This window comes from Monodelphis domestica, chromosome 7 (genome assembly GCF_027887165.1).
Source record: "Monodelphis domestica isolate mMonDom1 chromosome 7, mMonDom1.pri, whole genome shotgun sequence".
Taxonomy (NCBI): Eukaryota; Metazoa; Chordata; class Mammalia; order Didelphimorphia; family Didelphidae; genus Monodelphis; species Monodelphis domestica.
In genome coordinates this window covers 185,271,256-185,288,217 of record NC_077233.1, presented here as the reverse complement: position 1 = coordinate 185,288,217, position 16,962 = coordinate 185,271,256, and the positions used below count along the sequence as shown (strand labels likewise).

At 35.4% G+C, this 16,962-nt stretch overlaps 1 protein-coding gene and 1 long non-coding RNA gene across 19 annotated transcripts in view; one reads left to right on the top strand and one right to left on the bottom strand.

The window, feature by feature from the left end:
* Nucleotides 1-16,962, top strand: part of MRTFB (myocardin related transcription factor B) — a 396,134-nt gene that overhangs the window by 232,564 nt on the left and 146,608 nt on the right. The window contains exon 1 of one of the 17 annotated variants that reach the window (XM_056806166.1): nt 12,840-14,040. The exons of 15 other annotated variants lie outside the window; for them this stretch is intronic. In XM_056806166.1, the coding sequence (XP_056662144.1) occupies nt 13,920-14,040 (121 nt within the window). In that variant the 5' untranslated portion in view covers nt 12,840-13,919. Of the gene's footprint in view, nt 1-12,839; nt 14,041-16,962 lie in introns of those variants that run through there. One more of the 17 variants, XM_056806172.1, reaches the window with a different exon arrangement.
* LOC103093111 (uncharacterized) overlaps nt 1-16,962 on the bottom strand; it is a 177,743-nt gene that overhangs the window by 41,909 nt on the left and 118,872 nt on the right. The window lies entirely within an intron of this gene.

Below are 16,962 nucleotides of genomic sequence, written 5' to 3'. Positions count from 1 at the left end.
ATTGGGAATTCTTGTCCTTTAAACTGCTATTTTTTTTTGTACTATTTCCCACTTTTCTTTCTAAAAGGCTTCCATTTTTTTTTTGCTAAGTTCCCATTTAAATTCTTCAAGAGCTTGTGGACAATTTCCAATTTTTTTTTGGAAGGTTTTGTTGCATTTATTTGTAGTTCCTCTTCTTTTTCCTCTGTAGTCTGGATTTTTTTCACCGTAAAAATTATCCGAGGTCAACTCCTTCTTCTTGTTTTTCTTGGTGTCTGGAAGTTGTTGTTCCTGGGTACTGTTTGCCATTACTGTGGTGGTTTTTTCCTTCCCTTTCCAGTTAGAAATTTGAATGAGATGGGCAGGCTCTCTGTGTATGTAGCTATGGATCAAGGTTTTTGGCTGAGGCCAGCTCTTGAGTCTCTTCAGCTTCCGCTGTTTGCTTCCCTCTCTCTGTGCCGGCGCCCACAGTCTGAGCTCCTCAGCCTGCTGTGGCTTCAGCTCTAGCTTCTCTTAGGGGTAGGTCCTCGGTGGCGTCAATCAGCTGCCAAGGACCCAGAGGTGCCCCTCACTCTCTCCAGTGTTGCCCCTCGCTCACTCACTGATTCTAGCACTCATTGGCTCTGACTCTGGCTCCATAGGTGGAGTAAGGAAGGGTGGATCAGCTCACATTTTGGTGGAAGCTTTTTCACCCCCTTATGATGTGGAAATTCCCAAATCCCATGTACCTTAAATGCTGCACCTTACTGTAGAGTCCCTTCATTCTCGTGAATTTGGATTTTTTTTTTTGGCTTTTTGAGGTAGTCCGTTTTGGTAGGTGGTGAGGAGAGGAAGAGTCCTGCATCTAGACTGCCTCCATGTTTACCTAGAAATCCCCGACTCTCCATGATATTTTTTATAAGTGTCAATCTCTACTCACATAGACTCATCCTAGTCCAAGTTCCTATCTCTACTCACCTAGTATATTACAGTAGACCCTTAAATGGTCTCCTGGCCTGTTAATAAGAATTGACTAAGTGCTGACTGACTGTGTACCAGGAACTGTGCTAGCCAAGTGTCTCTTCTTTCCAGTCTAGCCAATCTAATCTTCATTTAAACACTAAAGTGATTTTCCTAAAATGTAGGCATTAATCATTTCATTCCCCACATTCACTAAGCTTCTGTGACTTCTTATTACCCATAGGAGCAAATACAGAATGCTCTAATTGGCTTTTAAAGCCTTTCATAACCTATCCCTTTCCAGGCTTTTTACATCCCACTTCCCAACACATACTCTTCTATTCAGTGGCACTGGCCTCTTGACTTCCACAAACAAAACACCCCATCTCTTAGCTCTAGGCATTCTCTCTGGCAGTCCCCCCTGCCTGAAATACTCTCTCTCTCTTTCACTCTAAGACCTCCCTGACTTCAAGTTCCAACTAAAATCCCACCTTATACAAGAAATCTTCCCCTGCCCCTCTTGATTCTGGTATCTTACTTCTGTTAAATATTTCTTCTTTATCCTGAATATAGCTGGCTTTATGTATATTTGTTTTCCTGTTGTCTTCCCAATTAGATTATAATGTCTTTGACGACAGAAACTGTTTTTTTACATCTTTTGTAAACCCAGTGCATAGTATAGTGCCTGGTACATATTTGATGTTTAATAAATGCTATTGTTTTATTTTCTACACAGCTACTAAAGTGGTATTTCTAAAGTCCAGGTCTTAAGCAAGGCATTGTCTTTTTTAGTAAACTCCAGTAGCTTATTTTTATTTCTAGAATCAAATACAAATTCTTATTTGCCACTTAAAACCCTTTACAATCTGGCTCTAACCTGTCTTTCTAATCTTATACATTATTCCTCTTTATTGAGGTACCTGGTAGCACATTAAATAGAATGCTCACCCTTTAGTCAGAAAGACCTGAGTGCAAATATAGCCTCAGACACTAGCTGTGTGACCCTGGGCAAATCACTTAATATCTTTCTTGCTTCAGTTTCCTCACTTGTAAAATGTGGATAATAACAACACCACCCTCCCAGGGTGTTGTAAGTATCAAATAATATAACGTGCTTAGCACAATGCCTGGCACATAGTATTATATAAATATTTACTTCCTTTCTACCCCACTCATTTCATGTGTCCTATAGCCCAGCCATACTGACCTTCTTAAAAAGTTCTTTAATTCTTCACATATCGTGTTCAATTTACAGTCTCCATTAGCTTTTTCCTTCCTGCCTGGAATGTATCCACTTCTCAGTATGCCTCTCAGAATTCCTTTTTTACCCTCAAAGTAGAGATCAAATACTACCTTCTATATTGGGCCTTTCATAACCACCTCCTCCTCATAGCTTGACCCCCCCCCAAATACTTTGCATTTATCTTGTATGTACGTAGATGTGAATAGAGATTGACAGAGCTGGAGCTGGAACATTTGACATCTCTCCCAATAGAAAATAAGCTCCATGAGGGCATTATTTAATTTTTGTCTTTGTATCCCTTAGGAAGGTACAATCTAGGTACTTATTTGTCAAATGATGGATTGGTGTGAGAGGGCTTCAATTGGAATTCTATAACTTAAGTTTGTGACACTGGGCAAGTTGCTTAACCTTTTAGATGAATCACACAACTAAAATACAGAATAGCATAAAAGAGTATAAGAGGTACCTCCAAAGTAACATAAGAGCTCTAAATAATACAAAATCATATAGCTAGATGCATATTCTAATATACACTCTACATACATGCAGAGGATTAAATGCTAGAACATTTTCCTTGTGTTAGAAGACTTTGTCATTTCATTTATCTTCTTTTGACCATTTATTGATTTAATAAAACATTCTCTATTTTCTCAGATTTTTTTCTTTTTGTAATAAGAAATCCTTACAGAAATGATCTGGTTTATCTGTAGTTTGGTAAGAATATACTAACTCTGCCAAATTTTTGTATAGGTCCCATGAGCAGTGTTTGTTTGTGTTCTGCTTCCTTGGACGCCTTTCTTGGGCTCTTGCTAGTCGCTAAGCCATACAGTTTTTCTCACGCTTAATAAATATTTGTTCTCAGGATGGTGGGAAAACTGACTTGATTTAGGGCAATACATTTTCATACTCAAACATCCCCTTTGCACACAGTAAGCCCCTGCTATCAATGTGGATTTATTGTAGGGTAAACGACTATAACTAAAGATCATGCACTGTAGTTGACAAAAGAGATGTTTTATTATAAATGATTAACAAGGACATGTATAGTAAAAAAAAATACTTTTAAAAAAGTTACATTTCTTTCTTACTGAAAGATTGCTATAGTAGTATAGTGTCTTTCAGCTGCACAACAGCTTGTGCCAGAATTTTTTCTCAGTAAAATATCTCAGTGTAAATGGTAACATAGTTATATTTTGCATTCTAATCAGAAAAGTTATTTCTCATCATTGTAAGATTAAGGATTCTAACTTTATAAGAAAAAGGCATCTGTATGATATCTCTGATTATATTTTTAATATATGTTATAAAATTAAGAAATTGATAAAAAAAAGAATGGAGAACTCTAAATTAATTACTCATTTCAAATAACTCAGATTTTTTGACAAATAGTTCAGAAGCATTTAGACCAGCTCTAAAAGCAACATGGAGAGTGTTAATCAACTTTTTTTCCAGGGCATTATCTCTTTAACATCTTTATCATACCTTTTATGTTCTTATCAGTGTGTCATTTATCAAACACTGGGATATTATTTTCTATTCCTTATATAATCTGTGCCAATGATCTACTTCTATCTTTATCTTTTTTTTAACCAATACCAAATAGTTGTATTATCACCATTTTAAAAAATCATTTCCATATCTGCCAACACTTTATCCCCATTATTTGTGTTTGTTTTTTATTGTTTTTCATGGAAAGTGCCCATAGACCTTTTGTTCTTCCAGATGAATTTTGTTACCATTTTACCTAGTTCTATAAATTATCTCCTATGTCATTTATCACACTAAAACTATAAATTAAATCAAGGAGTTTCATTACTTTTATTTTCTGAAACCTGAAGAATGAATATTATACCAATTATTTGTTTTCCTGTATTTGAGAAGACTGATGCATTTTATTCATATCGAATGAAATTATATTTACATAAATTTTGCATGTGACTTAGTGGATGAGTTCCCATACTTTTAAGCATTTTGTAATTATTTTGAATAGATTTTTCTTATTATTCCTTCTATATTTTTATTAGTACTTTATAGAGATTCTGATGATTTTCATGGATTTAATTTGTACCTTAATTCTTTACTGATGCCATTCTCACATTTTATTTTGGAATTTTCTGAGGTTTCATAAGTATATTAAGTCACCTACAAATAAGTGATTTTGTTTACTCCTTGTTAATGTTTATGCCTCCAATTTTGTTCTTGTCTTATCACTATTGACTGTATTTCTAGAATTATGTCAAATGTTTATGGAGAAACTGGGCATGCATTCTTTATTCCCTGCTACTCAAGAGTCTGATAAAAATACTTTTAATTAAATGCTTTCAATATGCATTTTAATAGCACAGTATTTCATTTCTACAAGAACTATTCTTTTCCTCAATTTTTAGATTGCATTGATATACATGTATTAATAGTTATCTTTCAAGTACCTAAAGTAGTTGTAAATGAAACAAGTATTTCCTCAGGCTATGTGGGAAGATACATAATGGGAAAATGGCAGAGTATGGTGTGAAGTTTTCTTGCCTTCCCTTCCCCCAACACCAAAAATAACTTCATAAAATCAACACTAAAAGTGGTGAAGACAGGAGTCCCTAGTGAAATTGAACAGATAAGAATAATTAAGGAGAAAGGTTTTTAACTCTGGCCTGGGCCCCACTGGACACTTTGGAGTTGATGGGCATTCGGCCCAAAGGGCAGCAACTCAAGCATCTCTGCTAACAATTGAGGGATTTTGTGACAAGGAAATTACTTTAAAAGACTGATATATATTAATTTAAGGTCGCCAAGGAATTCAGCTATGTAATTCCTAAATGAAAACTCAAGTCAGCCGTCAGCCTTTTATAGAGTTTAATTACAAACAGGAGGAAGAAAGGAATTAGAGAGAGAGAGAGAGAGAGAGAGAGAGAGAGAGAGAGAGAGAGAGAGAGAGAGAGAGAGAGAGAGAGAGAGAGAGAGAGAGAGAGAGAGAGAGAGAGAGAGAGAGAGAGAGAGAGAGAGAGAGAGAGAAAGGGGAGAGAAGGGAATAGGGCTTAAATACCCCCTCTGTTTAGGCTGGGCCAAAAGGCCCAAGCCCTTAGATAGTTGGGGCAAAGAAAGGAGATCAGTCCCTATTACTCATGTGACCAAAATGGAGAAACAGTCTCCGGGGCCTCCACCTCCAGCTACCTTCAGAGCAAGCTTCTCAGAGCACCTCTCCAACCACTCAGAGCCAAAAATCTCCAACCAACTCAGCTTTAAGGAAACCATCCAAGTTCCCTCCCCTCAGTTCTCACATCTACCAATCACTGTCCATCATTTTCCCTGTGCCAATGGTGGCTCTAGCTTAACCCAGGACCGCCCAGAGGTCTGTGGCTTTGCACATGTCTGTTGGAGGTCATATTCTCAAATAATTAAATCTTGATCTTTTGCTACAGCCCTTCCTAAATCCTGTTACCCTGAGTAGGGTAGAGATTGGAATAATTAAATTTTGATCTATGCTGCAGCCCTTCCTCAATCCTGTTAGGACTGAGTAGGGTGGAGATTGCAATTTCCAAGACTTGGTTCTGTCATTCCAAGTATCTCCATTGTATCAATTCTAAAATCAATCATGACTCAAAGAAATTCCTGTTCTATGCTTAAGCATAGGTCAAAGTCCTTTCCATTGTTCAGCAAAAGGTTTCTGTGCTAAAGTAATCTTAAGAAGGGAGGAGGAGGAACCTCCCATGCCAATGGGGTTCACATTCCAATAGACTATCACTAAGAAATTTTCCAAGTATGAAATTTCCCAATGGTGAAATTTCCAACATTTATAAGTCTAAGAAATTTTGAGGTTTACAATTTTGGAGGCCCAAATGGGTACTGGATACTGCTCTGTCAGGGGCTACAGCAGGAAAGGTGGTGTGAGAAAGGTGCACCCAGCCTGAGGAGTGGTTTTTTGAGGGTCCTGTCAGCTGTGGTTACTTCCAGGAGGTCCCTGGTTGTCACAGTGGGAGGCGAACTGACTACCTGTAAGTCATGGATAGGGGCTTGGGCAGGACACTGAGTGTACATCTGATTTTGTACTATAAAATTTGCAGTAACTAAATAGAACCCAACAAAACACACACACACACACACCTGAAACCTGAGATAGCATACATCAACCCAATAGGAACCCTGGGAATTCTGAACAAAAGTCAATAATTACATCTATTGGCCTGACTGCTAAGATTTAAATAAATAAAATTAAAATGAGCAAGCAAAGAATTCAGCTGTTGGTAGCTGTTATGGGGACAGAGAAGACCAAGATTCCAAATCAGAGGACAGTGAAGTAAAAACACTTCAAAAACAGCAAAGAAATAATAGTAAATGACCACAAGCTCAAAAAGAGTTTTTAGAAGAGCCTTAAAAAGACCTCCAAAAACAAGTGAGAGATGGAACAAAAATGGGGGGGGCAATGCAAAAAAAAATCATGAAAATTATGTAAAGATCACCCAAATGGAAAATGAGATCCAAAACTTCTGGAAGAAAATAATATATTAAGAACTAGAACTGAAATAGGGGAAGCTAATGATTTTCTAAGACAACAAGAAAAATCAAAAGAATTAACTAATAGAAGAAAATATGAAACATCATAAAAACAACTGAACTGTAAAATAGATCAAGGAGAGCCAACATAAGAATATTTGGACTCCTGAAAAGTTACAATGAAAAAAAAAGCTTAGATTCCATACTCCAAGAAATAATCTAGGAAAACTGCTCTGAAATTCTAGAGAGGATAAAATAGGAAAGGAAGGAATCCACCAATCACCATCTCAGAGACCCAAAGATGAGAATAGACAAATGATACTACAAATATATGGGGAAAAAAAACAATTTAAATACTGTGGAGCTATAGTTAGAATAATCCAAAACTTGGCAGCTACAACATTAAAAGAATGAAAGACATGGAACACAGATTTTTTGCAGAGCTAAAGATCTAGGTTTACAACCAATAATATCATATCCAGCAAAAATAAGCATAATTATGAATGGAAAAAATGGATGTATAATGAACTAGAAGATTTTTAACTATTCCTGGGGAAAGAAAGCCCAGAACTCAGCAGAAAAAATTGTCAATAAGAAACATACAAAAGAAATTAAAAACTAATCATTAAACAACTCAAAGGTCAAATTGTTTTATTCTGGCATGGGAAAATGTCATCTATGGTCCCTGGGAATGGCATCATTGCCTGAGTATTGAAGGGCTATGGATGGATGGAAGATTTATGATCAAGGGAAGATAATGGAAAGAGCCAAAATGGTAGTGGAATAGAACAAGAGGAGGCAGGGTGGAATGGTTATCTCATATGAAGGTGGAATAAATGGAGGAACTGTTATAGAGAAGGGAACAAATAGGTAGAGGACTAAGAGTGCTAGAACCCAACTCTTATCAGACCTATGATAAAGAGAGAACAACATATACAATTAGAAGGGTAGATTTTTCTTAATGTATAGAGAAACTGAAGGGATGGGGGAAGGAATAAAGGAAGGACTGGGAGTCCCCTTGGGGGACTGAGGGAATAAGAGGAAGAAGGATGAGTTATGAGAAAGGAGGAAAAGGGAATGAAGGATAATATCTAGATAGGGAATATCTATCAAGCAGTAGCTGGGTAAAGTGAGGGAATAAGGAATCAAGAAATAGGAAGACACAATTGGGTGGTAAGGAATTGATTTTGAGAAGAATGTACCGAATAAGAATTAAAAGGTAAAGGAGGAAAAGATAAGGGAGTGTGACCTTTGGAAAGGTGGACCTTTGTGGAATTAAGAGGGTAAGGGGAGAGGATAAGGAAGGATTTGGGGGAAAGGATATGAATAAGAGAGGTATTGGTCAAAGGAAATTGGACATCTGAGGAGGGATAGAACAAAAAGAAAGAGGGGGGACAAACATTGAGGAAGAATGGAGTAGATGGAAATGCACAACTAATAACTATGGCATTAAGTGTATTGGAATGGATTCATACATGGGAAGAAAATGGATAGCAGAAAGGATAAAAAACTATGATCTGGCAATGTGTTGTCTACAAGAAACATATTGAAAATGAGAAACAAGCATAGAGTAAAGGTAAGGGACTGGAACAGAATATTCTATGCCTCAGCTGATCTAGAGAAGATAGGGATAGCAATCATAACCTCTGACAGAGTTGGGGATAAAAATGAATATTTTTGGAAGGGATGAACAGAGAGAGTATATTATTTTGAAGGGGGATTGTCACTATGAATAGTGAAGCACTATCAATATTGAATCTGTATGCACAAAGTGTTATAGCACTCAAAAATTTTAAAGGAAAAATTAAATGAGATATAGATGGAAGTAGATCACTAAATAATATTAACAACAGACTTTAATTTTCCCTCTAAGAACTAGATAACTCTAACAAAAAAAAAAGAGAGAGAGAGAGAAGACATTAAGGAGATTACCAGAACTTTAGAGAAGTTAAATTAGATAGATATCTTTAGGGCCCACATACATCAGGAGGTTAGTAGTAGATCTAAGCCTGAGCCTACAAATAATCCAAATATAATTTTGGGTGGGACAACATTGGCTTAAAGAGCATAAATATTCTGCAAAAGTCTTACTTTAACACTGTTCATACTTTAGGGATAATCCTGCATCTCTAAGGTGTTGTGGTATTAGAAGAAAAGTTCCACTAGGTATGACCAAGCGAGAAAGACTTGTTTTGGAAAGAGTATAATCCTGGCAATAGTTTGTGTCTGCTGCCTAAGTAGACTCCAGCAGAATATAGTTCTGATAATATATGTTAACTGAGAACCAGATGGGATAAAGTTTTCAGATACTGATAGGAACATGAGAAAGAGTCCTAATATTACATTGCCAGAGCAACTGTGAATCTTTTTTTTTTTAAGAAAACAAGATGAAAACATACATTAAGAACTATAAAACTGTCCATACTTATCAACCTAGAGGTCCCATTACTAGGGTTTGACCCTAAGGGCATTATTGAGAGTTTAAAAATGCATATATATGAAAATATGCATGGAAACTTTGTTTTAACAAAATAACTGGAAATAACACAAATGCAATGAATAAAAGAAGTGGCTGAATAGATTGCAATATTTGAATGTAATGGAGTGTATTGTGTTATTGAAATGACGAATATTGAAAATAAGGGAAATATATGAAGGGTTGAAAAGAGAGTAAGACATGCCATTATTAGTTTTAAAAATAGCCATAAAACCAAGAGAAAAAAGTATCCAAGTAAAACAAATGCAAGGGTAACTCAAAAGCAGAGAATATTTCTATTTATTTACATATAGAATTTACATGTTTTTAAACAAATTATAAACAATATGGAGTTTGTGGTTCTGCACATAATTTTTTTATGTGTTTTTATTTTTAGTTAAAATTTTTTGTGGTGGTAGTGGCCACTATATAATAAAAATAAATAAAATTTTAAAAATTATTTCTCAATCACTTTTATAACATATGAAATACCTTACTATCTTATGCCAAGGAATATCTCTTCCTTGATAATTATTTTACAATTTCCTTAGGCTCATTTTTTGATCATTCTTATTTTAGTGAATGTGCTTCATGTGAATTATTTATTCTAAGTTAAATATCTAACCATTCTGTCAAAAGGACATCCTTCCAAAACATCAAGTTCCTAATTTCAACATCATCCTAGACTTTTCAGTTTCCTTCCATCCATGTATCCAATCAATTGCCATTTCTATCTTCACAACTTCTCTCACACAGTCTCTTCTCATTACTTATATAGCTACCATCTCAGTTCAGACCTTTATCCCCTCTCACCTAGATTTTGTAACAACTTCCTAATGGTCTCCTTGTTTGAAGTGTCTTAACGATTCCAATCTATCATATGCACTGGTGTCAAAGTAATCTCCCTTAAGCACAGACTTATGTGACTCCTACTAAACCATCTCCATGGGCTTCCTCTAGGTCAAAATATAAACTCCTGTTTATTTTTTTAAATGTTATACAACCTGAATCAAATGTTTTCCAGCCTCAGTGGATATTAACTGCCCTTCCAGTATGCTGTGTTCCACTCAAACTAGCCTCTCTGTTCTTTACTCATGTCATTTTTTTCTCTTCTCCATGCCTTTGTACTGTTTCCCATCCTGGAATGCTTTCTTCCCTCTCCTTTTTCCTACTTCAAAGTACCTCTCTTAAGATGCAGCTCAACAATCGTTTCCTTTATAAAATCTCTTGCTGATTTTCTGCCAGTTGTAATATTCACCTTCCTAAATTATTTTGTATTTTAACTATATTGTATATGTTATTTTTTACTTTCTATTTGTGCTACATATGTTTAATATGCACTTCTTCCTCTTCATCCATTAGAATGTAAAATAATTGTAAATAAGGAGTGTTTCATTCTTTGTACCTGCAATACTTGTGTCAATCCACGGTCCATATATGTATTGTCCAGACCTTTGATTTCATTTATGTAAGAATCACTGATTTAACTTCCTTCACCCACAAAGATCAAGAACTGTTTTGTAATTTGGTCTTAAAGAGCTATTGGAAGGCATTGCATATTATGTCCAGGGTCATTCTAGTCAGTATGTGTTGGGGGCAAGACTTGAACCTCAAGTTTGCCTGGCTCTAAGGCCAGCTCTCTGACCCCTATAATTCTTTTAATATACCAAACTCACAAAGAATATTTAAGATTTCTGATCTCATCAATATGGATACTTCTTTCAGTGAATCAAATTAAGATTTATCTATGCCTACTCATCTTGTGCAATTTTTATACATATTTTCCCATTAGTTCATTGTTTGGGATTCATCCAGTATACTGGAATCTTTCTTTTTATTGCTTGACATTATTTGGATACTAGTGGAATATGCAGGCTGTCCTCAGGATTATTCTTTATATTTTCTACTTGAATGCATACCAGTTCTGTGTGGTTCTCCTATTGTAACATACTATAAGCTATTTACTGTGCCATACATCTGTCTTTATTGCTTTTGAAAATCATAGTATCACTTAGTTGCAGCAAAGTAATAGCAGCAAGAATATATTGTATTAAAAAGATGTGTTTTAGGGAGTAGCCTAGAGTTATTTAAAGAACCATCATATTTTTACAAAATTGCCATCCTTTTCTCACTCAATTCTAAGCTCAGCCTATTGTCCACTTTCCACATAAGTCTAAGTTATGTTCTGATAGCTGAACTTTAGTCATCAGTGAGTAGTTATTGAGCACCTACTATGTACCTGTCATTGTGCAAGTTGCTGGGGGACACAAAGACAAAAATTAAACAGTTATTTTCATTAAGAAAAAATTCCATATATGTATAATTATTTGCATGTGTGCATAACATGAACAAAACATGCATATGTGTGTATGTATTTACAGCTATGTCTATATTAAATAAAAACAAAATACAGGTATTTCTTCCATATTTCAACTTTTCCCATCATGGTTTTGCTATATTGTTGGACAGCATAAGAAATTGAATGGGAATTTTGGGGAAGTTTTACAGAAACCCCCAGATGGCACCTAAAGACCAGCAGACAACACAGAAAAAGTTTAGAAACTCAAAAATGCATAAAATATATGTATAGTATTGTATATCAACATATTTTATCTTTTAAGACCATAATTATAGTTTCTTTTTTAAGGTTACAGTTAAAGTTTCTGAAAAGAATCCAAAAGCCAGAACATGGTATACAAAAGCTAGAAATGTAGAGATATTTTTTAAAGTTTAGTAATTCATAAATGCATATAAGGTACTGTGAATACTCCAAAAAAGAAAAAGCTTACAAAAGCCTACCTTGTCCAATCAAAGATAAGATTGTTGCATGTATACATTTCTTGTAACAATTTTACAACAGGAAAGTGGGAACATAGTTGATACCTATTAATATTCCCTTGGTCATGTTTTTTCAATGATAATACCTGAAATTTTTTTCACACATTTCATCTTCCCCTTCTTTTGGCTAACTTGAGAAATGATCCTTCAATGTGGTTAGAGACTGCATCTCTTTCTCTTCTCACACCACAACACCCCTACTTCAGATCTTTATTACCCTCATTTGTACTACTGATATAGCCTCCTAAAGTCTCTCTGTGGGCAGTTTTTTCACCGCTCTAATCCATCCTCACTGTAGCTGCTAAATTGATATTCCTAGAGTGCAGGAAAGACCATATCAGTCCACTGTTTTAGTGGCTCTCTATTTTCTCTAAGATACTACAATCTTAACTTCAACCTGCCCTTCCAGGTTAATTCCACATTACTCCTGCCTAGTCAGATTGGTCCACTTACTGTCCCATGTGCATGAAATTCCATTGCCTTTCTTGGCACTTTTGCACAGATTGTCTCCCATGACAGGAAATATATGACTTGACTTCTACCTCTTAGAATGCTTTCCTTCCATCAAGGCTCAACTCATATGCCACCTCCTCCAGTAGACTGTTGTTTCTCTTGATAGTATAGTCCCTTTCTAAATTGCAGGTATTCCCTGCTGCACTGTGGGGTTAGAGGTATGATGCCTCTGTGATCTGGTAGATCTGCTTAAAATTTTTTAACTTTGCTTTCTTACCAGAGAAATAATACAGACTTCCTTGATTAATGAGAGAGGAGAGAGAGAGAGAGAGAGAGAGAGAGAGAAACACACTCTAAGTATTTTACATACACATCTGTGAATGTAAGATGGGATTTATAAGAGATTTAATTGTTATTAAGTATATATTAAGACCAGACAGAAGATAAAATTGTCATAGAATCCCTTCAACTTACTCTCTTAACTTATATTGAATATGCTTTAGGTTTTAGAGCAGTTGGCAAATATCACAGAAAGTTGTTCATCTTCCATAGAATTTCCTCATAATTTGAAATAAAGACTACATTTATCACAAATAGCAATGTTACAGGATATTTTTGCTTAGAAAAATTGTTAGATGTCAACTCTAATGGCCTACTAGTGGTAGAAAGGAAAACTGCTGCATTTGGTCTGGGATGCCAAAGTGGGAGGGGGAGAAACTGCTAATGGGGTTCATCTTACAAAGAACATAGGCTTCACATAACACCAGCCATAAATTATATAAACAGCTTTAAAAAATAAGTTTTGTGAAGTAAAATTCAAATTTCATTCAGATTTACTCTTAGAATGTTTAGTAAATGTAATAACTAATTCTTTCAAATACTCTAGACTGCCATTTGTTTATCTCTGCAACTTACAGAATTAATGAAGGCATTTGTCTGGGCCATGAAAAGTGTTTCTCCTGCCTTGAGGGGCTGAGGGGGTGGGTATGGATAGAGAAAGAGAGAGAGGAGAGACCTAGTAGAGAGACACAAACACCCCCTAGGCTACAATCTTCTGTGTCTGCAAAAGCTTCTCCTTTAAATACGACAGGATTTATTTTTAACTCCTTGGCTCAGTGTTTGTCAGATGATTCTGGGCATCAAACCCCTAGCTGAAACACCCCAGCAGAGAGGAAGCGAGAATGGCTGAGGAAGGGGGTTGTCTGGGAAAGGGGCGGGATCTCGGAGCTCGCGGGAGCGAGCCTGTTCTCTCTCTCACCAGCTCAGCCTCCCAGTCTGGGAGAAAGCTTAAGGTTCTGAGCTGAGTGAGTGTATTTGCTGGTCGAACTGGGAATTAAAGGGTAATGGCTGCTTTCAACTGCTTAAAGACATAATTGCTCGCTCAATTATTGGTGTTTTGTGAAGAGGAAGCTGGGACCCGAGTATTCACAGTGCACTTTGCTGCTGTGTGGCAAATTAATCTTTTCTTCTTTGCTTGATGTTGCCATTCTGAAAGCACCGCTAACCATGATCGATAGCTCCAAGAAGCAGCAACAGGGCTTCCCGGAGATTTTAACTGCTGGGGATTTCGAACCGTTGAAAGAAAAGGAATGCCTTGAGGTGAACAACCAGAAAAGTCTTAAGGAAGGTCAGTCTATGAAAGGGGTCCAACCTGTGAAATAATTTGTCAATCAGCCTTCACTTTGCTATTTATTGCATTGTTAATTATTTATATTTATAAGCAAATTATTGCTTATAAATTTTCTTTGCAAATAGAAAATGATGCTACTAATGGTAGCTCTACTAATTATTTACCAAAGAATATTTAATGAGTTTGTACAGTAATTGATCTAGTAAAGATACTTCTTAAATCAGTGTTTAATTTAAAAAATGTTAGTTCATTTAGAAATTATGATGTCCTCAAAGCTTTGGAGTTTTTTCCCCTCACAAAGTAATGGCATAAAAATAAAAGAATAACGTTTCATTTTCAAAATTAGCTTAGATAATTGCTTCTTTCAACTACAAATGGTTTGATGGAAATTTGTTTTCATTTAATATTAGTTATTTTTCCCCCACAAGAAGTAAAAATTCCTTGTCATCAGTCTCAAAATTCTTACAAACATATAATATTCAGTTCATAAGCAAAGCAAAGAGTGAGGAGGCTACAGGTTATACTGTGATGGTAACTGATAATCCATGAAAACTATTAGAACCTTTGGCTTGCCATTACCAGTTGAAGGTAGAGAGGGTTGAAATTTAAGAAATACAAAAGCTCCTACAGAAAATAATAGTTGTTCCCGAGTTTGAGATATAAAAATCACAACCTCCCGAGTTGCTCTAAATGAGAAAGATAATTCTCCAGCCCTTTTTGAAAAAAAAAAAAAAGAATTGCACTTGTGTTTCATCTTTTTTGACTTCCTGCCATCAGCCACCCCCTCATCTCCCCACACACTCTTGCTCATCTAATACAAGCCCAGAGATTAAACAGCTTTGGTTTTCTCTCCCAAATTAAGAGCTTCAAAAGACAGAATGTTTTGTTTTAGTCTTAGTATGTCAATTTAGAAATTATCATTGAAATTTTGTAAATAAGGGTAGGAAAAATTGGTTGAAATTAGATCTCTAAATTCCTATTGAACTATTTGAAAAATATATAGGAGCTTCTAGATAGAAACAAATGTATTATGACAGTGAAAACAGAAGTGCTTCTGTTCATGAAAAGTAAATCTTACTTTAATTTTCATTATAAATACATTTTCAATAGCATTTTCTAGCCATAATTTCTGTCACAATAATTTACATGGGTAACTTTTTAAAATATCTGTTCAGACTTTTGAAATATTATTACTATTATTTAATCTCTTATAACTTCATGAAGTAATAAATAAATTATTTTGCTTGGAAAAATAAACAAGGAGGAAAGCAGACATACCTGCAAAACAGGAAGAATAGGTGACTAGAGAAGGAATAAAAGGAAGGTATTATAGTAAGCCAATATTGGAGAAGTACAAAAAGCAGGTAACTGGGGAATAAATGATAGGAAATAATAAGAAATAGAAAAATATGGTATATCTTCTTATATTTATATATACATATACATATAGAATAAGATTAGCCTGTTTTTTCATAGTATATAAAAAGTCATGGTCAGGAATATTGTTATAACTTCTGGCCTTAGTAGGATAAAATAAAAATTATTTTTCTTTCCTTTCCTGTATCTCTTCCCTCCTTAGTCCTATTCATATTTCTGTTCTTTTTCTTTAACCTTAACATCTGCATTTTATAGTTTGTAAATTTCTAGAGGCACAGATAAATTTAAGTCTATATATTCTTACTCTGTTAAGTTGGAAGGGAAAGGAGAATCTCTTGCTTTGGTTTTTTACTCCAACATATTATTTATATATGTTAAGGCGTATCTTCTTACACTTTTATGTTTGCTTGCACAGAACTTAGGTTTTGCTAAATGTCTTAGTAGATTATTTTGCTTTCTACTCATATCGTTATACCGATGAAACATGAGGAGAAAATAGTTGTTCGGAATTAAAGTTCACAACAATGATATATTTCTTTATAGTTAATAAAGGAGCTAAGAAAGGATTTTATTTGGTTTTGTCTAGACCTGAAAAAAAATCACACATTTAACTAGCCATAAGGATAATCCCTTTTTTTTTTATCCTTCTATATGCAAAATTGGATTTCCATAGAATTTGGTGTGATAAGTTCTACAAAGAGAAATGGACTGATTGAGGCAAACAGCAAAGACTACAGAATTTAAAATTAGAATAAACCACTGCAGATCTTAACTCCAAACTCTGAATTCTGAATCGCATGGCCAATTCCCATTCAGTCGTCGAGTTGGTCCGTATGTGAAAATAAAAGTTGTTATTATTTAGTCATTTTCAGTTATGCTGGATTCTTCATGATCCCTTTTGGGTTTTATTGGCAGAGAAACCTGAGTGGTTTGTCATTTCCTTCTCCAGCTCATTTTATAGATGAGGAAATTGAGGCAAGCAGGGTTAAGTGACTTGCCCAGTTCACTGCTCTAGCAAGTGTTTGAGACTGGATTTGGACTCAAGTCTTCCTGATGCTAGCTCCTGGCACTCTACACTTCACCACCTGGTTGCCCATAATTAAAATTTAAAATAAAAAAAAGCTAAATACCTATCTATAGACCTTTCCCAGCTGTCACTATAATAAGCCCAGGAACATACTTAATACTATACTATTCTTAATGGGGGACATTTTAAAATAAATATCAGTTATGGTCTAGTTTCTAGAACATTTTAGTTTATTTAATTTTTATGAAACATTGTTTCATGTTCTTCAGTTTCTTCGTGGGGAGGGGGTGAGGATTATGGCAATGTTTCCTGATGCTCAGTCAAGTCTACAGATCTACCTTTCTCTGATATCTCTGTCCTTTTACATGCATCCATGTAGTCTTGGAACTCCCTCTTTTCTGTTTGTGCATTTTTGCCTTGGCCTGCTCTGTGCCCCCTTCTCCATTCACCTTCAGGTCAGTGTGGTCTTTAATGAGATAACAAGGATGGGGAGTGAGCACTGGGTACCAGGACAG